This window comes from Xenopus laevis, chromosome 7L, assembly GCF_017654675.1.
Source record: "Xenopus laevis strain J_2021 chromosome 7L, Xenopus_laevis_v10.1, whole genome shotgun sequence".
Classification (NCBI taxonomy): Eukaryota; Metazoa; Chordata; class Amphibia; order Anura; family Pipidae; genus Xenopus; species Xenopus laevis.
The window spans coordinates 28,555,117-28,570,006 of NC_054383.1; the positions used below are offsets into that span (position 1 = coordinate 28,555,117).

Below are 14,890 nucleotides of genomic sequence, written 5' to 3' on the forward strand. Positions count from 1 at the left end.
CCACTTGTTATGATTCATAAGACAATACTTGCACAGAACATCCTATTGAAATCGAACATGATGTTGCAGTTTAGAATTGTAGTGAATTCCTGGGCTAAGGCAGATTGATTGTAGGGATGCACCAAAGCCAGGATTTGGCCGAACTCCAGCATTTTCTAACTAAATCTAAACTGCTTTAAGTCATGTGGCTTTAAAGGAGAACTAAACCCTAAAATTAATATGGCTAAAAATGCCATTTTATATACTGAACACCAGCCTAAAGTTTCAGCTTGTGAATAGCAGCAATGATCCAGGACTTCAAACTTGTCACAGAACTGCTGAATAAGCTATATAACTCAAAAATCACACGTAATAAAAAACAGAAAGCAATTGCAAATTGTCTCAGCATAGCACTCTTTACATCATACTTAGGGAGCTAGCACACGGGCAGATTCGGGGAGATTTAGTCGCCTGGCGACTAATCGCCTCTTCTGCGGGGCGTCAATCTCCCCAAACTGCCTTCCCCGTGCCTGCCAGGCCTAAACGTTAATGTAAAGGTGAACAACCCCTTTAAGGCTAATAATTAACCAAAAGCTTTGTTTTGCCACCAACAGATTTATACTAGCTTAGTTAACATCAAGTCTTAGTAGTACATCATATCTTTACAAAGGAAGAGCAATTGGAAATTGTTTGTTTAAACTTTGGGAAATGGCTAGTTTCCTCATGTTGTATCCCATAAATGTTGCTTAAAAACTGGCAGTTCCACACTGCTATTGGAATAAGGAATATGCCAATTTGAGACAAACAATCTAATTTTTTTTTTAGAAAATGTTATTTTCTGTTACGATTTATTGAAGACGTGGAACCTACATTTTTAGGCCATATTATATGAGGCGCAAACATCAACGCAAGGTTATGGGCAGACATCTTATTGCGATCTTGTTTTCTGGCTGTCTGATACAGAAGATCCAGCAGCAGTTTCAGTAGATTTCTGTTTGGTGATGGGAGAAGCAGGAAAAGAAGTTGCAATGCCTCGATCTGTCGCTCTTTATCTGGTACTCCTGTCCTATTACCCTTCGCATCGAAAAGCATTAGGTCTGAGGAGGGAGATAAACAAAAACGTATGGCAAATATTTGCATATATTCTGCTGAGCTATTTTATTGCAATGTTATATACTTACACAGACTTGCATTTAAATATATTTGACACACATATACATGCTTAATTTGTACAATGTAAAGAACATACAAGAGAGGCCATTTTACATTATGCAGGAATTATTTCTGCAATAAAGTACTGTAGGAACGGAACACATCTTACTTGCAATTTTTAAATGAGCAATATAATGCCTGTGTGTCAGCAGTGGCTCTGGCAATTCACCCAGAAACATTTTCAGTAAAGTGGCTACATCATTAGGATGAAACTCTCCAGACTCAACATCAATATCCATCCCACTATTGAGCAAGTCTTTAAGATTTTGTTGCCGAATGCTGTTCCCTGGAATACGAAACAATCCCTCAGTGCGCAGATCTATTAATGAAGACAAAATACAGTTGAGCACATCAGAGTTCTGCACCGTGTTCATTTCATCAAGCCTTTGCATGTTGGCCTGAAGTCATCGGGTTATATAACCTAAGTGACAGCTACTGAAAATGGTCACCTATTCATTATAATTGTGCCTTGTGGTGACCTAAAATAACCTTGAACTATGTACATGTATGGGATCCATTATATGGAAACGCTTTATCCAAAAATCTCAGAATTACGGAAAGGCCGCCTCCCAAAGACTCCGTTTTATCCAAATAATCCACATTATTGAAAATGATTTCCTTTTCTATGTAATAATAAAACAGTACCTTGTACTTGATCAAAACTAAGATCTAATAAATCCTTATTGGAAACAAAACCAGCCTACTGGGTTTATTTAATGTTTAAATGATTTTATAGAAGACTTAAGGTATGAAGAGCCAAATTACGGAAAACACCAGGTCCCGAGCATTCTGCATAAGAAGTCACATGCCTGTAGATTTGTTCTCCAGCCTTTACGAATATTGTGTTGCACCTAACCTAGCATGCCTGGGAGAGCTTTCTTCTCTGCAAAATTAAGCTATGTCAGAGTGTAGGACATATAAACTTTACTTAAAAAAAAAAAAAAAAAAATATAGTGCCCTGCTTCCTATAGAAATTGTACTCTCACATACTAAAGGTGGCCATACATTGAAAGAACGCTTGCCAAATGAGCTAATCTTTGCCATTATGGCCACCTTGAGGAAGGCGACTGGATGATCCAATCGTTTGGCCCTTATGAAATAAAGATTTCAAGGGAAGAAATGTTTTGCAAACACAAAGATATGAATAGGTCAATGTCCTAGTTTTGAGAAAGAGGGGTGACATTTAAAATCCAATGGATTCTGCCTGAGCAAGGTGGTGGTAAATAACCTTAATCAACCTATGACTTTAGGGACGAGAAACTTACTTTTGTGTAGATAGTCAATAAGCTGGTAAATCTGTGCAATTCCTTCTTCTGTCAAAGGTGCTCCAAATACTATTCCTTTTTCTAGAAGGAAAAGACTTGTATCAATTACAACATACTGCATTATTCAAGTATCGCGGCTTCTATTTCCCAAAATATATCCATTGACAAGTATTTTTTCTGCCACTAAGATTTGATTGAAGTGTATAAGCATATATTTGGAGCATAAAGAGAATGCAAGTTATATTTTAGATGTGTAAGGCATCTTAGAGAGATAAAAGATATATTACACTGACAAACATAGGTGGGAATCTTAAATGTATGGCTAAACAATGAATTTTTGTAGCCTTTTGCATGAAGCAATTGCTGGTCCAACCAGTACAGTACTATGACTGACTGGCAAGATGTATGGATACCACACAAGGGGGTATAAAACCTTTGTTTTCTGTTCTTTTAGGACAACTTCCTAAACTGGAACAAGAGAAAGTGAAGGAGAGCCATAGTCCTTTCAGCCAACCGTTACAAATATTTAGTCAGGACTGATGATCTTTGGTCCACCAGGATTGCAGAATTATCGGCCTTAACAGAGTATGCAGTCCATAACCAGATGGCTGGACAGTATAGTCCAAACTAAATCTGCATATGTATAGCCAGTTTTGGGCTTCTTTTTGACAAAATACAAATATAAATAATTACTAGTTCAAGGTAATGCTGTATGGAGAGAGGATTCTGTTGAGCTTTTTATATACAATGGTGGCTCAGAGTAATATTTTTTTATAGAAATGTCTTGTATAAGAAAGCTTTGTAAGAAAAGAACAACTGAACTCAATTAGCCAATGACCAAATATGTTTCAGTTCTGAAAGTATTCATAGAGGCTTCCTTCATTATAGCCGGGCGCAGAATATGTACTGAAATACAAATAAACGATTAGAAAAAAAATCTCTGCTTCGGATGTGCTTGTTGGAAGCCTGGTCAGCTCCAAATGAGCGCATGGGAAGCAAGATCTGTCATTAACCCAAGTGTTTTTATGTATGATCATATTGTTTTTGAGCATATATAGCTGGGGTCTCCATTTTGTACGCTGAGATCTCTTCTGTGGAGTAAACGCACATACTGCCCAGGGCCCTTTATTCCCATTTGAGACCTCTGCCGACTGAAATGGGAACTCCCAGTCACTTGGTGACTCAAATGGTGATGTATTCTTGATTATTTTGCCGATTTATTTATTGTTAATTGATGCATTCTTTATTGGTAATAGAGCATGCTTAGTGTACGAAGTGTGGTCTGTGAATTATTTCTGAGACACTCATAGAACCCCAATCAAAACACATGCAAATGCGCCAATAACTGTCCAGCAGTAAACCAAAACATTTCTTAAAAACTACACCATTTTACTGGGAACATTGCTTCAAGCATGAGTAAACAGTCTTCATTTTGATGAAGAAAGAAATGTAACAAAAAAATGTGACCAAGCATTGGCAAAATGTCTCCCAGTCTAATAGTGTTGGGATTTTCATCTTTCAGCTGCACTTTTTTTAAATGGTAAATGAAAACAAACAAGGATAACACAAAGGAGTGCATGATAATCACTCAGACAATATTACGACAAGTAAGGTCATTAATTAGGAGTGTACATCTGAAAAGTGTTCCGAGAAGCAACTCACAATTACTGTTCTTTGGTCTTAACAGGAAATACAGGCCAGAGTGAATGAAAGGATTAGCAATTTGGAGCATACAGGGTTAGTCACAAAAACCATGGACTCGAATAATCCCATGTGCTCATCCTTCGAAGGTTACTTACGGTAAATCAAAACGATTTGTCCATGCTTTTTATTTAGTGGTATATTGTGCTAGGAGGCTATGTTAGTGCTAAATAATACATTAGTTCTATGCTTAAAAAATATCTTGTTTACTCATGTATTTAGTGCAAGAGTAACTATTTGTGCTTTGAATTAAAGTCCAAAGTCTACAACAACAAAGCACAGTAGCCAACATGATGACTGCAAACAAGGAAAATGTCTTTAAAGGAAAATTATACCCCCCAAACAATGTAGGTCTCTATAAAAAGATATTGCATAAAACAGCTCATATGTAAAATCCTGCTTCATGTAAATAAACCATTTTCATAATAATATACTTTTCTAGTAGTATGTGCCATTGGGTAATCATAAATAGAAAATTGCCATTTTAAAAAATAAGGGCCGCCCCCTGGGATCGTAGGATTCACTGTACTGTATGTTAGGTCACATGAGCCAATTAACAGACAGAGTTGTGTATTTTGCTTCCACACTTCTTCCTGTTAGAGTTGTAGTATTTCTGGTCAGGTGATCTCTGAGGCAGCACACAGACCATCACGAAATGGTGGCTCAAGGCAAGCGATGTAAAAGGGCAATATTTACTTAAATATATATTCCAGTTTGGTAAGATTCTTTAATATGCCACTTAATATGATATAAACTATCTGTTGCTTAAGTGTTCATTTTGGGGGGTATAGTTTTCCTTTAAAGTAACATTCCCCTTTACATTTGCATAGATTCATGTAGTCCTTCCTCTAGCAGGGCTGACTGCTATGATGAGATTTTTAAAATGATAAAATGTCACATTATTTTGAATCAATGAAGACCAGATAGAATACCCTCCCCATTTTTTTTTTTGTCGATCATGGAGTGGTTAAATAGGAGGTCCATTGTTCTTGGTCTTATATAGATCACTTCAACTTGCAGTGCAGCAGTAAATAGCGACTGAAGTTTATCAGAGCACAAGTCAAATGGCTGAAGGCACCTGGGAAACTAAGAACATGTCTAGCCCTGTTCAGACTTTTCTTAAAAAAAAAAAAAAAAAAAAAAGAAATCAGAAATCTGTTTCCTCTTTTGAAAAACTGATTCTGTTGAAGGAGAACTAGTAATTCATGTGTTTTGAAAGGAAAAAAAAAAAGTTTTCCCGTGGCAGAATCCCTTTAACTTAATGGACGGATCAGTGTATAATAAGGGAATGAAACTATGAGTGACTTGATGCTGTAGTTTGGAGATCTCACCACCATAAAAGCTACAGCGAGAGAGGATTAGTGCGTTAGCCAAGTTGCTTTGGTCAAGGGAATTCAAGCAAAATTGGTCTTGGATGATTTCTTGGTCAAACATAATATCCAAAGCTATAGGGATACTAAATTCTACAATTAATATAGATATTAGTGTGTACATAGTTTCAGTGAGTGTAGGGAGGAGTAAAGGCGAGTGTGTGCATGACCGCTGGGTTTCCTTTGAAGGGGTTGAGCTTAATGGACTTGGGTCTTTTTTTCAACTCCGCTGCCTACGTAAGCAGGGAGGTGTCAGTCTATTAAAAATATGACCATTGGTGAATAAATTAAAGCCGCTGTACCTTAACAATGTATTGTGGCTTACCAAGTTTCCATAACTTACCACCTTTATATGGAATCATAAATAAAAACCCCAATTTTTCGAATGTGTATGCACAGAATGAAGACATGGGGCCAGAGAATTTGCATTGATCAATCCCCTCTGTTTTGTAGTAAATTTGGCCAGCTTCATCACACATTCTTTATAATTCAAATTTTACTTAGTATTACACAGTATTTCAGACCCATGCTTTTGGTTTCTGTTTAAAGGAACAGTTCAGTGTAAAAATAAAAACTGGGTAAATGGATCGCCTGTGCAAGATAAAAAAAATGTTTCTAATATAGTTCCAAAAATGTATTCTATAAATGCTGGAGTGAACGGATGTCTGACAGAACACAACTTCCTGCTTTTCAGCTCTCTAGCGCTGAGTTAGTCAGTGACTTTAAAGAAACAGTAAAATGAAAAAATTTAAGTGTCCTAAAGTAATGAAAATATTATGTAGTGTTTATTTTATTACCTTTATATTATTTTATTGTATGTTGTGATACAGGTTTGCAAATTACAACTTTTCATTGGCATCTTGTATATGATGTTGAACCTGAATAAACACAAAGTTGAAAAAAAAAAAAAATATTATGTAGTGTTGTGTTGCACTGGTAAAACTGGCGTGTTTGCTTCAGAAACACAACTGTAGTTTATATAAACAAGCTGCTGTGTAGCCATATGGCAGCCATTCAAAGCTGAAAAAGGAGAAAAGGCATAGGATACACAGCAGATAACAGATAAGCTCTATAGCATACAATGGGATTCTTCAGAACTCGTATGTTATCTACTCTGTCTCCTGTGGTTGAATGGCTGCCCCCATGCCTACAGAGCAACTTGTTTATATAAACTATAATTGTTTTTTCTGAAGCAAATACCCCAGTTTTGCCAGTGCAGAACAACAACACGTTATATTGTCTTCCCTTTTAAACACTATTATTTTTTGGTGTTGCTGTTAAGGAGGGCCACAAGGGACATAACTATTCAGTGAGTTTGCAATTGATCCTTAGCATTCAGCTCAGATTCAAAAGCAACAGTTATGACCCATGTGGCCCCCCTCAAGTTATTGCCTGGTAACCAATCGGTGGAAACCAAGAGAGCTGCAAAGCAGGAAGTAGTGTTCTGGCTATTATGTTAGACATTCAGTCACTCCAGCCTTTATTATACATTACATTTTTGGCTAACTATATTGAAAACATTTTTAATTTTGCACAGCCAATCTATTTGCCCAGTTTTATACATTACATATTCATGACGTTGCCCTAATTGTCCTACAAAGCAATGTTAAGATTACGTTTTCATAGCTTTGCACAAGTACATACATACCTTTACGCTTGAGGAAGTTCAGAGACCTAAAGAAGGAGGAGGCTGCGCCATTATGCCCTGGAAGTTTCGGATCTACCTCTCCCATTAACTGTGCAAGCTCTGTACCTGGGAGGTCTATTAATCTTGTGAGGTTACTGACCACTAGCTCGGTGAAAACTTCTGGATTCTCATGACGCAGTTTTTCCACAAAAAAATCTGGGTTGTATATAACTGGTTGGCTTCGAAGGGAAGCGTCATTACAGATAACAATGCGGCAGAGAGCATCACTAAAAATAAAAAACATTCCATTAAGGTAAATACTGAAGATTATAAAAGCATTATCAAAAGCTTGTTAGAAAAGCTGGGCTGTCTGCACCTCTATAACTAAAGTACTCTTGCTTTTCTCATCAGAACTACAAACAGCACGATTACGAAATCGTATGTACAAAATAAAATCATTTAATGCTTAAAACACTAGCCGGCTAAAACACATACGGGGGTATGTAATAAAAGTTGGTAACGGAAAAACTATTCACAATGCGAAAAGTTATGCCTCTGCCCGAACAAATTTTGCTTTTGTGCGAATTGTAAATAGCTTTTGCGAACCCGGAAACTGTTTAGCGACCACTTCCGACAGTGGAAGACCGTTTGTGAATTTTATAGCTTGCGCCAATGCGCAGTAAATGTAATAAAACTTCTTACTGAAAAAGTCGTTATGTTTTCTCCAATAGTTTACGACACCTTCAAGCACTTCTTAAGAGTGCGCAATTAAAATTCGTGAATTACATTGTGAGATGTGGATTTTTATTCTTAGTGCAAATTGTTTTTCTCTTTGCGACTTTTATTACATTCCCCCCTTTATCAATTAAGAATATGGGCAACACACTTTTTAATTGGACAAATCAAACATCGGTAAGGATTTTCATAGAAAAAAAATGCAATAATGCACAGTGCATAGACTAGTGTATATAAATAATTAAAATTATAAAGAAGAATTCCAGCACTCCCAGGGTTTGTGAAAGATTCAAAAATGATTTATTGAAGATAGATCTATCTATATTCTAGATTTCTTTGTGATTGTGTTCAACTATAACTCGGCACCCAGGTACTTTGACTTTGAACTTTTTCGGTGAGTGCATCCTCTCACATACAATATATTTAGACATACAGCAGGGAAAATAAGTGTTGAACACGGCAATGGTTTCCTCACTAAATATATTTTTAATGGGGCTATTGACATGAAATTGACATCAGATGTCGGTAAGAACTCAAAACACAAAAAGAAATCAATACAAATAAGTCCATAAAAACAGTGATATACTAAAGCTGCACCGAGAAAATCCACCTACTGCATTATATTAGACCATAAATTTATTATAGACGATAAACTTTTTGACCACATTTAAATGCCCTAGCCAGCAGGTATCAGTCTACTAGTTACAGCATTTTTCTCTGTTAAGGGGCATGCAGATAGGGTCCCTGGGCTACAAAGAATTAGTCACCCGGCCTATCCATAACAAGAAAAGTGAAAAAATCCCCATTTAAAAAAAAAAAAAAACGAACAAATAAAATGGCACAGCAAAAACGCACAATGTGGGAAGCACATGAATGTTGTGGATTGTCCGTTTCATATAATGGGCATAGAGGCTGCCAAGGAAACATGAAAACCTCTGCACACACTCTCCAAGTATTATATACTGTAACTTGGATTTCCAAGGGAGATCCACCTAAACTACACTGTAATATTATCCAGGTGTTGTTATTTCTACATAGTATATAGAGTAATAGAATTTTACATATACAAAGGTATGGGAACAGTTATCCACAATGCTCGCGACCTGGGGTTTTCCGGATTAGGGATCTTTCCGTAAATTGGATCTCTGTTGAGATCTCTCTCTCTTATCCGGAAACACCAGGTCCCAAGCATTCTAGATAACTATATAGTTTTAGTACGTAACAAGACACAGATACATACGTAGAACAGTCTATATAAACGTTATAGGTACAAAAGGGGCACTTAAGTTGGGAGTCTGCAGCTGCAGAAACAAAACGATCTGTTTTCTTCATATTAAAAAAAGAAAACAACCGTCTTTTCAAAATGTTCAATAAAAAAAATCCATATTTTCTTCTGCAAGCCTAGTACATTGTCTGCACAAGCAAATTACTCGAGATTAAAATGAAGAATTATTACATTATAAGTTTCAACAACAAGCATACAAAAAAATATACATTTTGTAATTTAATAATGTAGAAAAAAAATGAAATCTTACAAGAGTGCAGAGATCTTCTGGAGAGGCATTAATGTGGCAGGCTAAACATATGCACACGCTGTATTGTTACAGAGACATAGTGAGCACGCACAACCCATGCACATTCCTTACATACTATGGTCTACAATAGAACATTGTATGTGTACAGTCAACCTTCCACGCTCACATCTTAGCTCCTAGGGCAGTGGTTTTCAGACATTTTGACTCCCGCCCCTGCATTTATCCGATAAGGATACAGACACTCATATATATATATCTATATATATCTATATCTATATATCTATCTATATCTATCTATCTAGCTCTCTCATTAGGATTCAATTCGGTATTCGGCCGAATCTTTTGAGAAGGATTTGGGGGTTCAGCCGAATTCAAAATAGTGGATTCGGTGCATCCCTAATATTACAGACAAATAAACACTTTATATCTAAGAGAAAATCTTAGAACGTATTCATTATTGGCTGCCAATTTATTAGGCACCGCCCATTGTTTATCATTTCTATACTCAGGACCCACCCTCAAACGCAGCAGCCGGGGGTACTAATATATTAAAGGGATTGTTCACCTTAGTATGATGCAGAGAGTAGTATTAGACAATTTTCAATTGATTTCATTTTTTCTTATTTGTGTTTTTTTTTTTATATATATTTTTTTGACTCATTTCATTTTTTATTCAGCAGCTCTCCAGTTTGCAGTGTCAGCAATTTGGTTTCTAGGGTTCAGATAACTCTAGCAACCATGCATTGATTTGCATAAAAGACTAGTATATAAATGAGAGGCGTGAATAGAAAGAGAAGTAATAAGTAGCAATAACTATAAATGTATAGCCATAACAAGCATTTGTTTTTAGATGGGGGTCAGTGACCCCCATTTGAAAGCTGGAAAGAGTCAGAAGAAGCTGGTAACTAAAGAACTATAAATAAATAAATAAAAGTTGCTTAGAAATGGCTATTCTAGAACATACCAAAAGTTAACTTGAAGGTGAACCAATCCTTTAAGCACAAAGTCACCTGTCTCTTGTCCAGGGACCCTTTGTGCCTGACCTGGAAGCAGTAGAATAGAGTATAAGTGGAGATGTTAAAGGAGAAGGAAAGGTTAAAACTAAGTAAGCCTTATCAGAAAGGTCCATCTAAATATACCAGTAAACCCCCAACGTTATGTTGCTCTGAGTCCCCTGTCAAAAGGGGATTTCTTTCCTTCTATTGTGTACACATGGGATTCTGTATCAGACTTCCTGCCTTCAGCTTAAACCTCATTGCCCTGGGCAAGAGCATGCTCAGTTTGCTCCTCTTCCCCCTCCCCCTCCCTTCTCTACTGTAATCTGAGCCCAGAGCAGGGAGAGACTCAGGCAGGAAGTGATGTCACACCACATTAATACTGCAGCTCCTATTCTAAACAAACAGAGAGTTTCTAGAGCTTTTTACTCGGGTATGGTTAAATATTCTACAGAATAAATATAGCATTCTATCTTGCACTATTGCAGCTAATGTATTGGCGATAAAATGCCTCTGTAGCTTTCCTTCTCCTTTAAGCCACAAATTATCTATGGGACAAGATGGAGGTTCAGTAGAACAGAATCTTGGGACAGTGAGTGTTTCAGCAAAAGAGTCACAAATTACTGATTTTTATCACTCTGGGATGCCTAACAAATCAGCACTGCCAGTAATTACCAATTTCCTTGTCATTTAATGGGCCATCACATGGTAAACTTTAGCTGCTGAATTGTGCTTAGCACACAGGAAAACCTTCCGGTAGGATATCTAGATACATAGATATCTGGCATTGCTATGACTTAGTATTCCATTAGTGTCCTGTAGACTAGCTTTGACAGATCGCTGTGCAATATGTTGGTGCGCTATAAATACATGTTAATAATACAGGTATAGGATCCCTTATCCGGAAACCCGATACCTAGAAAGCTCCGAATTACACTCCATTTTATCCAAATTCTTAAAAATTATTTAGTTTTTCTCGGTAATAATAAAACAGTTGTACTTGATCCTAACTAAGATACAATTAATCCTTATTGGAAGCAAAACCAGCCTATTGGGTTTATTTAATGTTTAAATTAATTTATGAAGACCCAAATTACGGAAAGATCTGTTATCCGGAAAACCCCAGGTCCCGAGCATTCTGGCTAACAGGTCCAATACCTGTACAACTCCAGAGAGCATACTGTTACTTGTAAGGACATTCTCATGCCACCCACTGTGGAGCTGAAGCCGAGATCAGCCTAACTACACGAAAGGAGGCACCTCTGGGCTGATCTCAGCTTCAACTCATTAAAGAAATGAAAATATAATGCAGTGTTGCCCTGCGCTGGTAAAACTGGTGTGTTTGCTTGAGAAACTCTACTATAGTTTATGTAAACAACTGCTGTGTAGCCATGGGGGCAGCCATTCATGCACAGGATACACAGTAGATAACAGATAAATTCTGAAGAATCCCATTGTATACTACAGTGTTTATCTGTTATCTGATGTATAACCTGTGCCTTTTTCAGCATTGAATGGCTGTGCCCATGGCTACACAGCAGATTGTTTGCATAAACTATAGTATAGTCTCTGAAGCAAACACATCAGTTTGACAAGCGCAGGGCAACAGTACATTATATTTTCATTATTTTAAAACACTTAATTTTTTGATGTTGCGTTTCCTTTGAGCCTTTCTGTCCATATGTGCACATGTTTTCTCAGTAATCTACACTGCCAAAGACAAGCAACATAAAGGGGAGATGAGCTGGCCACACGGGCAGATTGGGGGAGATTAGTCGCCAGGCAACAAATCTCTTCTTCACGGAGACTAATCTCCCTGATCTGCCTTCCGCCGGCTAAAATGTAGATCGCCTGGGGACAGGCACATGGAGCTATTCGTTTGACGAAGTCAGTCGAAGTTTCCTTGTGAGGCAATTACGAGCAACTTCGGAAAACAAAGCGTTCCGTGTGCCTGCCCCCAGGCGATTAACATTTTAGCCGGCGGAAGGCAGATCGTGAAGAAGAGGAGATTCGGCATCAAGCTCACATTCTGACTTATGCTGGCCTCTTAGGGGGGACAGCAACTAACCCAGCAGCCATTCATTCCATTCTGCCTTGCAAAGGCTAAGCCTGCGGTATTCCATGCTGGGTATTACTGGAGACTGTATAAAACCAGTGTTCTCTCTCTATAATCACTCAAGACACACTAAATCATGCCGACTCTTCCAGATCCACAGCAGTCCAATTTATTGACTGTATCAAGTCAGTGAAACACCATGTTTAATAGCACTCAGAGCCAAATCAGACATCAGATTACTCTGGGAGAATTGGGTTGGATAGTGGCAATATGAAGCTTAAAAGCATTGAATGGCTCTGAGAGGCGCCACAATACAATTGCAAATAAAGGAAAACTATACCCCACAAACAATGTAGATCTCTATAAAAAGATATTGCATAAATCAGCTCATGTGTAAAACCCTGCTTCATGTGAATAAACCATTTTCATAATAATACACTTTTTTTTTTTTAGTAGTATGTGCCAATGGTTTTAAAAATTAGTGGTGAGCACAACTTCCCTTTGTTTGTTATCCTAAATAGAAAATTGCTATTTATAAAAATAAGTGCCACCCCCTGGGATCGTAGGGGGCGTACATATTAGGTCACATGAGCCAATTCTGTCTTTCGCTTCCATACTTCTTCCAGTTACAGTGAAGAGTTGTAGTATTTCTGGTCAGGTGATCTCTGAGGCAGCACACAGACCATCACGAAAAAGGTGGTTCAAGGCAAGAGATGTAAAATTCCAATATTTATTTAAAGGGGAACTCAGGCTTCCAAACCAAAATTTGATAAAGAGGACCACATAACACAGAAACCCCCAATATACCCATCACGGTTACCTGTTTCTTCAAAAGGTATGAATAAATACCATTTTCTATGCTGAAATAAACAGTTATTTTCTTTCAGCATCATTTCATTTGAAATCTATCGGTTGCTTAAATATTGATATTGGAGGTAAAAGTTTTCCTTTAAAGGAGAAGGAAAGCTACGGAGGCATTTTATTGCCAATAGATAAGCTGCAATAGTGCAAGCTAGAATTCTATATTTATTCTGTAGAATGTTTTACCATACCTGAGTAAAAAGCTCTAGAAACTCTGTTTGTTTAGAATAGGAGCTGCAGTATTAATGTGGTGTGACATCACTTCCTGCCTGAGTCTCTCCCTGCTCTGGGCTCAGATTACAGCAGAGAAGGGATGGGGGGGGGAAGAGGAGCGAACTGAGCATGCTCACGCCCAGGGCAATGAGGTTTAAGCTGAAGGCAGGAAGTCTGATACAGAAGCCCATGTGTACACAATAGAAGGAAAGAAATGCAGTGTTTCTTTTGACAGAGGACTCAGAGCAACATTACTTTGGGGGCTTACTGGTATATTTAGATGGACCTTTCTGATAAGGCTTACTTAGTTTTAACCTTTCCTTCTCCTTTAAGGGGATACCGGGGGTCTCACAATACACCCCGACTAAATATGCTGCAAGGGATATTAACCCCTTCAGCTGTGTCCTGGAAAATAAACATCTCTAGATCCTTATGCTCAAGTTATCCTCTTCCGGCTTCCTCTTACTTCGCGTGGCTGCTCATGCGCAGTAGAATATAAAGCCGAACTTTAACTAAAAAGTCAGCTACTTCATTCTACTGCGCATGCGTTTGCCCTGGGAAATTTGAAGGAAGAAGAAGCTGGAAGATGATCGCTCTGTGGTGCTCACTGGAATAACCCCGGGCCGGTGCAGTTTTCTGCTGATAGGAGCACTAGCCCGGGGTTTTAGGTAAGTCAATACAATCACTGGGGGGGTGCCTAACATTTGGCACCGTCAAGTGCACAAAGTGCATTTCCTTCTCCTTTAATTAAATCCAATGATTATTTTACTTCCAATAAGGATTAATTATATTTTAGTTTGGATAAAGTTAGATACAGTTTTATTATTACAGAGAAAAGGGACATTCTTTAGAAAAAAAAAAAGTGAACTATTTGATCAAAATGGGAGTCTATGGGAGAAGTCCGCATAAATATTCACGGACGACAAATCTCCCTGTCGGCTGCTGCCCTAACGGCATTTGGTCATATTACAATAGGTGCATTTGCAGTGATATCAATGTCACTGGTGTGATGAAGTAGTCATGGGACATTCAGGGACACATTTATTACAATTTTTCAACAGCTGGGATCTTGTTTAACCAACAGGCAGAATGGCTGATGCAAAACTAATGGCACACATATGCATGCTTTAAGGAGAAACAAACACCTTATTTTAAAAAAAAAAACCTTACCCCACATAGACCCCCCCTCCTGACCCACAGCCTAACTGGTACCCTGGGCAAATGCCCCTAACTTTTTATTTACCCATCGGTGCAGATTCACTGATCGGAGTTCACGGCAGCCATCTTCCGGGTCTTCATCCTACGCTTCAGCGCATGGGCAGTTGCCGCAATTCAAACCAG

At 38.0% G+C, this 14,890-nt stretch overlaps 1 protein-coding gene across 1 annotated transcript in view; it reads right to left on the reverse strand.

Moving 5' to 3' along the window:
• arhgap19.L (Rho GTPase activating protein 19 L homeolog) overlaps positions 1–14,890 on the reverse strand; it is a 32,113-nt gene that overhangs the window by 16,174 nt on the left and 1,049 nt on the right. Inside the window, 4 exon segments of the mRNA NM_001091949.1 lie at positions 850–1,076; positions 1,301–1,510; positions 2,457–2,537; positions 7,176–7,441. Of these exon segments, the coding sequence (NP_001085418.1) occupies positions 850–1,076; positions 1,301–1,510; positions 2,457–2,537; positions 7,176–7,441 (784 nt within the window).